The following is a 13859-nucleotide window of genomic DNA, read 5'->3' on the forward strand; positions in this document are numbered from 1 at the left end:
CTAGGGATCTGATACATATTCTATGTTATCATCAAATTTCCTTATGCCTGCCAGAAGCAGATTCTGATTATAATTGCAAATATAACGTGGTTGAGGTTACTTGCAACCGAAGGGACAACTTTCCTAAGCTTTGCTTTTGCTAGAAAATGGTTCCACTGATCTTAATTATCCCTCAAAAGGGACTCTGCTATTCATTTTGAGAGACTATGTTAAGGCCCCAAAAAGTTTTGGATTTTGGAATTGCATTCCATTACGTTAAGACCCCCTTCCCTCTTCTCATTCAGACTTGTTCACCTTGACTCTTCTTCTTGGACCGTTCCCTTCTTAAGAGACAAATTTATACTCCAAAATTAGACATAATAGTGTTAAAATTAGACAAATCGTGAACCGGCATATAATGTTATTCGGAAATGGATTCTCTCATATTAAAATAAAAAATAAATGGTCAAATAAAAAAATTATAATCATACAAAATGAATTAATGGTGATGATTTTATAATTACCTATTTTAATATGTATTTTTCTTTTTTTATCATCATTAATCTATCTTTGTATAATTATAATTTCTCATATAACCATATCTAATACATATGGGTAATTAGTATGTTATTAGGCAAGTAAGGAAAATTATGGAGTGACTTGGAAGGTTGTCATAGCTGATTTGGTTGTTATAGCTGATAGGTAATAGGATTTTATTGTTAGATTCTGTTATGTCTTGTGAGCATTTTTCTATTTTAAGAGGGAGAGTATGGCTATATAAGACTTTGTAATTTCTCTTTCAAAATTAACAAAGGAGTATTTCGTGAACTTTTTGGTTAAGGAAGAATTCCCCCCTCAAAGTGAGAAAGTTTTATTCATATCAATTGGTGCTTTCGTATTGAGAGCAATTATGGTTGGCTCATTCCAACCATACCACAAATACTAGGAAGCCAGCAATAAATGCGCAAGAGATGCGGTCAATGCTTCAATTACTTTCTAGTATTAAATCTAAAATCACACCCTCCACAGCGTCATCTACTCAACCCGCATCGGATTCAACTAATGTCGACCCAGTTTCTTCAGAGTTTTCTTCGCGAAGCCAGATATTAGGGTCGTTTCTTCTTCACCAGATTTCTCATCGCTAACCCAGATCTGGAAAACCAGATGCGCATCAATTCTCCATATCCAACATCTGGGTTAAGTTCAAAGTATGTGAGTGTCGATGCAAATGATCTCAGCGGCCCAAGTAGTAAGGTCTCAGCAGTCTCGGTGCCTCAGACTCCACGGAGTGAGGATGAGATCTTACAATTATTCAATCCGAAGAGCTTTGCTTTCATAGAATTTGTGGCTGCCACCAGAAATTTTCGTACAGACTGTGTGTTAGGATAAGGTGGTTCTGGATTAATTTTTAAGGGTTTGATTGATAACCAATCACTGGTTGCTGCCTAAGCTGGCATGGGCATTGTTGTTGATGTGAAAAGTCTTAATAAGGATGGCTTCCAAGGTCACAAAGAGTGGTTGGCTGAAGTCTCTTATTTTGGGCTGTCAAAGGACAGCCCAACAGGTGCCAAAAGTCATGCCTCAACCAATGCACTGAAAATGTTTGAAAAAGTGTGTCTGAGAATGGCTGCTGTTTAGAATTATTTATAGGATCCTGGGGGTGGAAATTTTGAGCATAGTGATGTCTTAGACCACCAAACAACTCAGATTTGTGGTGGCGAAAATATTGGAGACTTGTTATCCATCAATATCTTGGCTCCAGTTCTCCAAACACTCTTTGAGATACAGGACACTCAGAGTCTCCTCCACCAGAAAACAAGACCGTGAAAAAGGCCTCCTTGATTGTTGTCTTCATTACAATATTTTTCTACCTATGTTGTGCATGCTTTGGATATGCAGCTTTTGGAGATCAAACACCAGGAAACCTCTTGACAGAGTTTGGATTTTACGAACCTTACTAGCTCATTGACTTTGCTAATGCTTGCATCGCTCTTCATTTGGTTGGATGATATCAGATTTACAGTCAGCCAACATACAATGTTGTTGATAGATGGTGTTCAAGAAAATACCCCAACAGTGGCTTTGTTAATAATTTCTATCAATTGAAACTGCTTTTGTTACCTGCCTTTCGGCTAAACATGTTCAGGATATACTTTCGAATAGCCTTAAGTTTTTGCCATTGGCTATATATTTCCCTGTAGAGATATACTTTGTGCAGAAGAAAATTGAAGCTTGGTCTACAAAATGGATTGTTCTTAGGACGTTTAGTGTAACAGCCTGTTACGTACTGATATTGTTAACATTGATTATGATATTAAGCGCAGTTACAATCACAACAGTTTATTTAAAAATACGAGTAAACTTTTTCCTTTTCATTACGTAAGCATTTGAAAATAATATAAAACGTAATGATATAAACTATAATCATAACTGAAATCTATGCGCGAAATTAACATTACACATGTTTAACTATCATACAATATTTATTTTAAGTTGCTAAAAGGTTCCCATAAACCAACTTAGCATAAAACTTGCTTTTCCACTTTTCCTAACACTGAACATGCTTCTGTCCTTTCACTATTGGGCATGATCCACACATTATTAGTTTCCCATATTTTAGTATGTTAAAATAGATTCAATTATCTTTCCAAAAAGGTAACACACACCTCATTTAGAGTTCTATAACTCCGGATACGCTCACCATAAGTTGATCTCTCAAAACTGTAAACAAACTCTAAATAAAACAGGGCAGCATCTTATAAATTAAACTGGTAATGATCCATATGCTCAATGGTACTAAAATTTTATCATGTTATAGCCCTATGTGTTAGCTTCATATAGGTCCAAACCTCACTCGATGTGGAGCTCTATAGCTCAAGTTATATCCATTTTACTAAATCATGTATGAGTTAGAAACGTGTGACGTTCCCCATACACGGGACATTCCCTGTACATATAAGTCGTTCTCTAGGGTCATTCTCACGAGTCGCTCCCCTTTTGGGTCATTTCCACCATTTGAACATAAGACATTATCATCCCCTAAAACAAATTCGTTCCCGTCCCTGCTATCGGAACATCACTTACAATTTTAACATTTCAAGATTCAGCAGCATTAGTTCTAATCCATACTGGGAGTGATCCACTACCCAGAAAATTCTGAATTTTTGATACAAGAAACTAGATTCCTGGGGCTTTAATTTGACATATCATAAACCTAATTTGAGTAAGAAACGAGGGAGATATGAATTTTTGAAAACCATTGACAGAGGCTGCGTTCTACAACGCGGAACAGAGTAGTTTGTATTCATTTGAAAACTGGAAAAGTTCTACTACTCTGAATGATACCAAATTTTGATACAACATAGCTGATATCTCAAGCTTCAAGAAGATATATGACAAATATCTATTGGACCTCTGTGGAGGAAGATATGCTCTCCCAAATTAGCCTAAAAACTGCCATTTTAGTATAAATTTTGGCGGCACCTCCTTTGTTTATTCAACCTATCTCACTTTATCAAAAGTGTGTTGTTATGTCTCAAGGGTAACTAATAGACAAGGGTGGAACTCAAGGACCAACAATGCCTTGGTGCTCTTACAACCCACAAGAATTTAACATATTCTCATCCATTTATGATTCATTACATACTTTATCAAATCTTAGAATTATTACAATCATATTGTCCCATTTGCTTGCATTCTTACAATAGATACATAATTATAACTTAAAATAGGCCTATTTCCCTTTCATCACATACATGCTTTACATATTACACAAGGTCCATGAGTTCACAATTACAATTTTCCAAATGATAAATAATACAATTAAATGTTCTAAAGTACAACATGATAAATCAACAACTAGATTTAGGCAAAATATGGCATGCACAAATGCGCATAATCCTAAATCCATATACAATGTTCATGCCCTAAGTCTAGCCTTTGCCAAAGTGGCCTCAAAATGCAAAATTCCTTCAATCTCCAAGTGCTCATCCTATGGGCCTCTTGCCCACAGCTCCAGTCCCACTGCAACTACCTGAAATAATGCCTCAAACACGGGGTGAGATATACGAATATATCTCAGTAACCCAGAGGTTCTAGAGATCACTCCGCCTAATGGCTCACTCAGATGTAATGTACAATAACGAATCATAACAGCCAAAACAGGATAAAGCAAGGAATTTAGTGAAGTAGGGATGCATAGGGAGTAAAAATATGATGAAGCTGGAATGGTCGAAGCCAAAACCACGCAACATCTGGCCCATTTGCCTCGGCATATAGCCTACGGGTTCTCATCCAAGAATGTGTTCCCAGAACATCATCTAAGGCACCCTCCATCCAATACACCCGAGACATTCCTAGAGCGCTCCTCAAAGGATAACATCTCTATGGTCCCAGGTCAACTGGAACTCCCTCACGGAGACCTATCCAGTGAAAGTTCCTAACGTCCGAAGGCAACTATCTACTAGCCAGAGGTACGGTACACTCTACGTACCCCAATGGGCATAATGGAGCACACACGGGGATTAACCCCAGTACCAAGGGATTACCTGTTAGAAGTTCTCAAGCTACGTAGCTTCAAGAGTTAGTCCTCTACAATCGTGTCCGAGGGAGGCCACCTACAATGATCGCACACACATGATCATCAATTAACTTGCCCAACAAGCATAACATATAACATATTGCAATCCCTCCATCACACTATAGGTTCGGCCACAAGGCCCAAAATGATACCCAATGTGTTTCAATCACACCTAATCAACTCTATGGTTACACAACTTTTCTCAACACCAATACAATTCTCATTTACCTTACATTATCACTTAGCATCACGTTCCCCTAATCGTTCCCTCTAGACCGAAAATACATATCAAGGGGGACAAGGTTTTCCACTCAATTCATATGCATTACACACTCATTTTACCTTATTATTAATGATTCAAGGCATCCATAACTCATTTACATCGTTCCTCAACACCTTGTTTTACAAGAACTCCTAGTTCATCCATCAAAATTAGTCTAAGTTACCAAACTTTATCACAATAATTTTTATTGGTTCATTCATCATCATTCATCATTGTGAGCATTAAATTTCAAAGGGACACTACCATTACATGCCTCCAACTACCTCAATCCACTCATACCTATTCAAAATCTAAACCCATTTTCAATCTATCATCAAATCAAGTCAAGGGTTGGAACAGTTACCACAAATGATCTCCAAGAACTCCTAGGATGTGTTTTCAAGCACCAAAGCAAGCCAAGACACCTCCAATGACCCACCAAAGCTTCAAAACCGTCACTTTATTAGGGGAGGATCTCTTCACACAGTTCTCCCCACTTGAAAATAAGGGTAGCAATGTGTTCCTCTCAAAATTTTACACAAGTTTGGCTTTGGAATCGTTCGATTTCATTGAATGTAGCCTGAGTGATGAATTTCTCAAGTTTTAACTCCTTTCTTTAATGGTGGAAGGGGGCTGCGGGTTTTGATGGGGGAAATGAGGAAGATGATGCACTCTTACTATTTTTCATGTGCCCTAATATCCCACTTAAGTGAGGTAGGCCCCACAAGTGTCACCTTATTTAAAATCACTCAAACACACCACTAATCTTCAATTAACTCTCAAATCATCCAATTAATTTATGTTCTAATCATCAAATCATCATTTTATCATTCACCAAAGTGATTTAATAATTACCCTTAACATTATTTTGGGAACAACTTACTGAATACTGTTCCCACCATAGGAACAACCTGCTGAATGTCATTCCCACTTCGGGAACGACCATTATTTATCAAAAAAATTTCAAAAAGTGTTTATCCACTTCAAATTTCGTTCTGAATTCATTTCCTTCATTAGTTTCATCAAATCAAATCTAATTTATCATCTCACAGACTAAGGTTAGGTATTTGTCAAATTATCATTTTACCCTTCGTGTGTATTTTTGCCTGAATTTCAAGATTTTTACTAAATAAACCCTCTAACCAACATTTTAACTATAATTAAGTGTTTTAAAACTACGAGGTGTTATATTCACCCCTCCTTTTTGAAATTGTGTCCGCAAAATTAAAATCGCAATTATCCACTAACTCGGGATATAGCCGGATCACCTCATCCTTCCGCTCCAATGTAGCCTCCTCAAGTGTATGTCTTTTCCATTTTACTTTCATCACAGGCATAATTTTGTTTTGCAGTATCCACCATTCCCCAATCCCTCATAACTACTTGCCAATTCCGGTGATATGACTTTTAATTCACTATAGTTTAAATCTTCCATAGGCCAAGGTCATACCTTAGGCTGCACTTTCACTAATTTATAGGTAATAATATAACTATATTACAAATTCGTCTGCCTATCCTCAATTCATTTTCATCTTTGTCTATCTCTCTGACCCAAGGTCGTTCACAATCTAAGATGCACGGACATAGACACGAGACACGACACGCCGACACGTTAATTCTAAAAAATGTCATATTTCGACACGTTGAGACACGTTTTGATATTAAATAAAATTTTTAACATATGTAATATAATTTATAATTAATACATATAAGAGTCCATAATAACTCATATAACCAATCAAATATTTAAATTTCATAACATAAATATGAATATAAATAATTTTTCGTACTTTGTTAATTTTTCATGTCAAATTTCATAGTGGAAAAAAAATTAATTTATAAATTATTTCTTTTATATTTAGTTAACAAAATAAAATTAAGATTAAAAAAAAACGTGTCTGAGCTTGTCCGAAAACGTGTCGGAGCGTTGACCGCGTGTCGAAAAAAGTTGACTGCGTGTCAGAAAAATGTGTCAGAACGTGTCGGAGAGTTGACCGCGTTTCCCTAAATGTTGACCGCGTGTCCGAGTGTGTCCGTGCTTTCCAGTTCACAATATCCTCTGACAGTTTCCAAGTATATTTACTCGTCCTTTCTTGAACATTTTCAACTCACACTTTCTTTAGTACTTTAATCCTTTCGCTGTCAATACTGTTTCAACAATACCTTAATGTACTAGTCCTTTCCCCTAAGAACTCTAATCTTACAATTTCATTGATGCCTTAGCTTTCCCACAAGCATATACCTTCTAGTTTCAACGGTACTCTACAGTATCCAATAATCTCAACTCATAGTGAATTTCATATTTATATGTTTTACTTTACTTTATCGCATGTCTCCACATCCTCTTAGATAATCACAACTATATTTTCTCCTAGTGATACAAGGACTAATAACCCTCATCATAGTTTATATCTCAGGTCAGTCACTTCAAGTCTTCATCCGCAATCCATTCATGAAACTTTCCATCTACAACATCATACCTGTAATTCACATTCATTATTCGTTTGTCTATTAACTTAATCATCTCAAGGCCTAAACACAAAATCCAGCAATGACTTCCACATCCAAGGCTTCATGCCTAAGATTTCTACTAACTTAACCATTTTTACTTATTACAGAATACATGTGCTAATAATTCCCATAATTGTTTCACTCTTTAGACCTTTATTTCACAATCATGTCATTTAATCTTTGATGTTCATCTCAATATAATATATTCCATCACGTAGGGATATCCAACACATTGTCCAATCACATAGAACTAATTGCATCACTAATACAATCTACACTTTTATCATACATCAGTCCTTGCACTGATAAGTACACATCAGTCCTTGCACTGATAATTGTGCATCATTCCTTGCACTGATAGTTGTACATCAGCCCTTGCATTGATAATTGTACATCAGTCCTTGCACTGACAATTGTACATCAGTCCTTGCACTGATAATTACACATCAGCCCTTGCACTGACAATTATACATCAGTCCTTGCATTGATAATTATACATCAGTCTTTGCACTGATAATACAATCCATAATTTTATTGTACATCGGTCCTTGCACTGATAATACAATTTCGTCATTCAATGGTACCTTAATCCTTTCACTAACTATACCATTTTCATTTTATATTATACATTGCATATACTTGACATTACATTTTGCATTCTTCACACGGTACAATCTCAGTTGTGCAGTAACATAAGACATCTCACCTATTCCAGCAGTCACCTCAATACATGATACTTCCTTGTATCATAGTCCTCATAAAACAGAACAATAGTCTTCGGGAACATAATCCGCACAGAGATAAAAGAGTCTCTGGAAACATAATCCGCACAGAGATAATCATACTCTCCGGGCACATAAGCCGCACAGTGATAACCATACTCTCCGGGCACATAAGCCGCACATGTTCAGGATATACTTTCAAATAGCCTTAAGTTTTTGCCATTGGCTATATATTTCCTTGTAGAGATATACTTTGTGCAGAAGAAAATTGAAACTTGGTCTACAAAATGGATTGTTCTTAGGACGTTTAGTTTTGTTTGCTTTCTGGTGACAGTAATGGATCTCATCACTTGAAGGAATCATAAGCGAGAAACTATTCAATTTCAACAATTGTAGAGGATATTGCTTGTTATCAATGACACTCTGCCTAGTGCAAAAAATATATTAAGGTTAATGAAAATGATGCTTTCTTAGTAGCATTTGAAGCTATTGGATGAGTTAGGCTAAGTACATTGTGGCATTTGGAGAATTAAAAGGAATAAAAAATGTGTTTGCTTGGTGTGTTTACATGCAGCATTTTGGCAAGTCTATCTATCCACCTTGAGGACAAGGTGTTTGTTAAGGGGTGTGGAATGATACATATGGGTAATTAGTATGTTATTAGAAAAGTAAGGGAAATTAGGGAGTGACTTGAAAGGTTGTTATAGCTGATTTGGTTGTTATAGTTGATAGGTAATATGATTTTATTGTTAGATTTTGTTATGTGAGTATGTGATACAAAATGTATATTTGTCTTGTGAGTATTTTTCTATTTTAAGAGGAAGAGTATGGCTATATAAGATTAGGAATATATTTTTCTTATGTTGTAGGAAAAAAGTTACCTCATGTTGTAGAAATAAAAATATAAGTGAGACCCACATGTAAGAGGAGAGAGAAAAAAAGTGGTGAGACCCAACCCTTTTTGTGTGTGTAGAAAAATTGTTTATCTCATGTAAAATGAGATAAACATAACCCATAAGATTGTGTAATTTCTCTTTCAAAATTAACAAAGAAGTATTGTGTGAACTTTTTGGTTAAGGAGGAATTCTTCCCTTGAAGTGAGAAGTTTTATTCATATCAATATCATATATTTTTTTACATGAAAGTATCCAGTGATGTTATTCCCGATAACCATTTGAACTTGTTCTTAGGTAATAGCAGTAAGAAGTTCTACTTCAATGTATTTAGAGAAGTAGTCAAATGGTTACGACAAGATATTTGAGCTTAATTGCTTCGAGTTTGGGATATTCAAAATCCAAAATAACGGAAATATCTATGGTATTATTACTGTACTATTCAATCAGTACATTTATTCAATAAAAAATAAAGAATAACTATCATGTTTGTATGAAAGTGAGAGAAAAATATTTTTTTATCTAAATATTACTTATTGAATGACAGATATACAGAAGATAATCTCCGAAATAATGGCCACGTGATAGTCTTGGCTGTGAGTTTTTCAAGGGTGCGCTAGTTGAAATCCCCAAGCCTGTGACACGTGTAAAATGCAAACCATGAAATTTGTAGTCATATTTGTGTTTAGTGATCCCTGTTTACGGAAAAATCTAACATGCAACATTGCATATTGTGTTTAGTGTGTCCGTCATATTTGTATTATATATTTTTAAAAATATATAATATAAATATTAAAAAAAATCTCTTTTCTCATACTTTATGGACTAACGTGAAGAAAAAAATAATTTTAATATTTATATTATATATTTGTAAAAATATATAATGGAAATATAACCATCTCACGTCATACCGAGTGCAATTGTACGAAAGAAGTTCTCCTTGTGTAGAATAGGGCTATGAAAATGCGTCAACCTTGCCCACTTACGTTGGTCAAGTGACAAGATAAATGAGCAGTGATCTAGTGTTCCCAAATAAGAAAAGAGGTTGACTCGGCTTATTTAAAGTCATTCATTTTATATAAGTTAATAAATTGATTTATTTATATATAAAAATATATTTAAAAGTTTTATGCTTAATAATAAGTTACCGTATTATTTATGAAGCTTAGAAAATAACTCAAATGATAAAATTCCTCGTCAAAGATAAGAAAAGTCAAATTCTACTGATGGACTTTGTGCAGGGCTGAGCTTCAAGTAAATTTTTAATACAGTCTTTCCATTAAAAAATTTAATACCTGGATAATCGCTCGAGCTTCAAGTTTCCAAAAATTGGAGTGGATTCTTTCGTTTAAAAATTCACATAATAAGTTAGATGCAATTATAATAGGGGTTTAAGTCCTTTGCGTTCGAAGATGTGATTTGCTGTAGACACAATGTCATGTAGGATCCACTGCTTTAATAATAAAAAAATAAAAGCCCAACACATTTTTTTATGAATCAGCACAACATTTGATTTTTATTTTCTTGTATTTCCCATTATCATAATAGGAGAGATTCAAATATAATTTGCAAATATTAATAAGAAAGAGATATATACAAAAATTGTAACATAGGAAACATATAAGATAGCAGATAAAGTAACATCAAATATCAACAGGATGAGATAAAATAAAGTTTCCGTATTTTTACATAGCGTATGGGGGTACAATAATGTCATACATGTAATTTTGGTACAATGAAAAGAGCACCTGTCAACTATATTTGTAAGGACCACCAAACTACCAGTTCATACATAATAACTCTTTCCTTCATTCTCAAGTGAAATGCAGAAAATATATCTGTACAAGAATTAAAGCCTTAATGCAACTCTCCACAAGTGTACTGTTTGTGTTTAAAAAAAGCAGGAATTAAAATAAAGGACGTTTGAGACTCCTAAACTATCACTAGTATGTGAAAGGCCAAATCAATTAAAAGCCGTGCGAAATGCATTCTCTTCTTCCCATTACAGCTGAATCAATTGTGGAATGAGCTTTAAAAGAAAAGATAGCTCCAGCTGCGAGAATTGAGGCTTTGAGTTCACCTGCACCTTCCCAATCCCTTCAGTCAAACCCTCTACATCACCACCAACCTTTGTTGGCTTTATCATATCCGCAACTGCCTGTGTTATTTCTTGGACAAAATCCACAATCACCCCATCGATTCCCATAAGATGTTGCAGGTAAACTGCTTCTGAAACATTGCTGCAATGCCAGACCAAAATAAAAAAAAAAAAAATCAACAGCCAGAATATTTACACACAACAACAATTTCTCGAAAACTTCAACCACCAAATAAGCAAAAATAAAAAATGGGACTAAAAAAACCAACAACATACTTTAATTTGCCATAGGTAAGAAGACATAGCTTGGACTCCTTGATCTTTGTTACTGCTCCAGGATTTCTAAATATGCCTTTAACCTCAGAGACAATTCCGTCCAATTCATTCTCCAAACAGAGCTTCATAGCTTCCTCCAAGGAGTTCCTTCTCACATCTTCATAGACTTCACATCCACCATTTGTCAAGAAGAATACAGGGTATGTGCTTTGCAACTTCCGAACGAGCAATGCTGCATCAGGCTGGAAAGTTGAGAAAATTATGGGCCTGTCTTTAGCATAATCAAACACAACCTTCAAGATTGCCTGAAGGACATGTACGAGATGATCTTGCGCATAGACAATGTTATCATCGAATTTCAACTCAATGTTAAAACCCAATGAAGGTTCAACATTGATAAATGCTTCTTGGAGTGTGCAGAGTGAGTCATCTTGTTCAACATCCCATCGCACTATTCTACCATCCTTGGTTTTTCTGAGCAAAACTCTTCCCTCCATTTCAGGCTCTCTTTGAGGACCATAAGATAGAAACTCAGATAGACACAGCTCTGGGATTCTCTTCTCAAACACATTACCCTACAAAACAAAAACCCAAATGCACATTCAGAATCAACCAAGAAAGAAACTCATATATTGACTGATTTAAAAAGAAAGAAGAATAAGGATCTTACATTCTCCTCAGAGAGGATGAAATCGTCGTGGAAAATGACAGGGCAGTCATCTTTTGTCACCTACAAAAAACCACACGTGCAGTTTTGCTTTAACTTTTTTTGTTCTGCTTCTTTTTCTTTTTTAAATAATAAAAAAAAGCCAATCAGTACAATACCAAACCATTCAAGTAAATTTTTTTTTTTTTAAAAAAAAAAACCCAAGAAACACAGCTTATTTACGAAAGCGCCAAAGGGGCAAATATGAAAAAAAAAAAAAAAAAGGGAAGAAAAAAAAAGCGCGTACGCATCATAAACGCGGCGAACAAGAACAAGAACATACGTCGAATATTCCTTAATTGGTTGAAACAAACAAACAAACAAGAAAGAAAGAGAAAGAATGGTTACCTGAACGTCAAATTCAACGAAATCGAGAGGGAAATTAGCAGCGGCGTTGAAAGACATGATGGAGTTTTCTTTTATGGCTCTCATTCTCCGATCCGAAGATTGCAAGACGTTCATGCCATTTCCCCTATGTCCGATCACCACAAACTTTGGCATCTTGAACCGGCTCCGGCTCATTTCCACCCCTAAAAATATCCATATTTAATAAAATAAATAAATAAATAAATGAATTTCATCGATGATAAAAGAGAGAGAGAGAGAGGCGGTGAGTACCGTTTGAGAAGCGGGTGGAGCATAAAGCTAGAGAGGCATTCTCCGGCACAAGATCAAGGGAAGGGACGTCGGTGACGTGGACGGCTTTGAGAGCCATTTTTTTTTATTTTTATGTGTGTTTAGGGGAGTGAAAGAATGAAAGGATTGTGAGGAAGGTTGCGTTGCGATGGTGGTGAAAAAAATTGGCTTGGTTTGTTGGTATTTATGGTTTCGAACCAAAACCCACACTGGACAATCCCAACGGGATCTCCGCAACGAATATTCTTTCTTTGATGTCATATGCTTTGGATATTCCTTCCCTTTATTCTCTCCCCTTTTTAATTTTTGGACCCTAACTATTCGTTTCTCTATTTTCTTTTGTTACTAATTTATTCTGCCGTGTCAAAATAATTCTCCTGATTAGAAAATTTGAGTCCGTAGGAAAACATTTGAGGAGAAAGTAAACGAGGTTAATATTTTTCTTTTCAGTCCATTTAAGGATAATAAAATTAAATTAAATTATGAACCTATATATTTTTGTATGTGTAATTAATAAACCCAAAATAAATTCATGTACACGTAGTTCACGCCAACATTTATACATTGAGTCAACATGAGATGAGAGTATGTCGTTATTCAACCAAGAAAAAGCTAATTATACTGTATAAAACATTTCTCAAGCTGCTTGAGATAAATTTATCTTCTACCACTCTAAAACTATGTCGTTTTGATTATTTATTTCTTTATATGTATTGATTCACCTTTGAATGGTTATGATTATCATTTTCTCTCTCTTCCATTATCATCATTGATTCATCTTTGTACAGTTACGATTTAGTAACTAGAGATAACTTTATCTCCGACTTTGAAAAATGATAAGTCCTATATATATATATATATATATATATATATATATATATATATATATATATATATATATATAGAGAGAGGTAGGATCTTTTTGACACCGGTGTCAAATTTGAAGTTTGACACCTCATCTGAGAACCGTTAGATCAAAAAAAATCAATGGTGTCACATGCTTACAAATCAGAGTCGTTGATCATTTTTGATCTAATGACTCTCAGATGAAGTGTCAAACTATATAGGAGAGATCATTTGACTCAAGAGTAAGACTTATAAGTCTTACTCTCCATCCTAACCGTTGATTTCCGTCCATCCAACGGTTATAATTTAGGAAGTTATATTAATTAATTAATTATTAATTATACTATTAAT

At 35.0% G+C, this 13859-nt stretch overlaps 1 protein-coding gene across 2 annotated transcripts; it reads right to left on the reverse strand.

Moving 5' to 3' along the window:
* Positions 1-10610: 10610 nt before the first annotated feature.
* Positions 10611-12831, reverse strand: LOC133303813 (glycerophosphodiester phosphodiesterase GDPD1, chloroplastic-like). 2 transcript variants are annotated; one of them, XM_061503789.1, is made up of 5 exons: positions 12644-12831; positions 12375-12522; positions 11991-12050; positions 11321-11895; positions 10611-11186 (listed from the first exon to the last, which is right to left on the reverse strand). In XM_061503789.1, exons 1-5 carry the CDS (start codon positions 12739-12741, stop codon positions 10949-10951), a joined length of 1119 nt encoding a protein of 372 aa, XP_061359773.1. In that variant the 5' UTR covers positions 12742-12831; the 3' UTR covers positions 10611-10948. The 2 variants fall into 2 exon arrangements, with proteins under 2 accessions (XP_061359773.1, XP_061359772.1); XM_061503788.1 differs by having other exon boundaries at positions 12375-12556; positions 12645-12829.
* Positions 12832-13859: the final 1028 nt, after the last annotated feature.

This window comes from Gastrolobium bilobum, unplaced genomic scaffold (genome assembly GCF_033153095.1).
Source record: "Gastrolobium bilobum isolate Gb01-03AN ecotype WA unplaced genomic scaffold, APGP_CSIRO_Gbil_v1 utg20970, whole genome shotgun sequence".
Taxonomy (NCBI): Eukaryota; Viridiplantae; Streptophyta; class Magnoliopsida; order Fabales; family Fabaceae; genus Gastrolobium; species Gastrolobium bilobum.

Coding starts and splice junctions, on each gene's coding strand:
- LOC133303813 (XM_061503788.1), bottom strand. CDS start 12,741: ATGGCTCTCAAAGCCGTCCACGTCACCGACGTCCCTTCCCTTGATCTT. Junction 11,896..11,990: donor TCATCCTCTCTGAGGAGAAT/GTAAGATCCTTA, acceptor TTTGTTTTGTAG/GGTAATGTGTTTGAGAAGAG. Junction 11,187..11,320: donor CTTACCTATGGCAAATTAAA/GTATGTTGTTGG, acceptor CTGGCATTGCAG/CAATGTTTCAGAAGCAGTTT.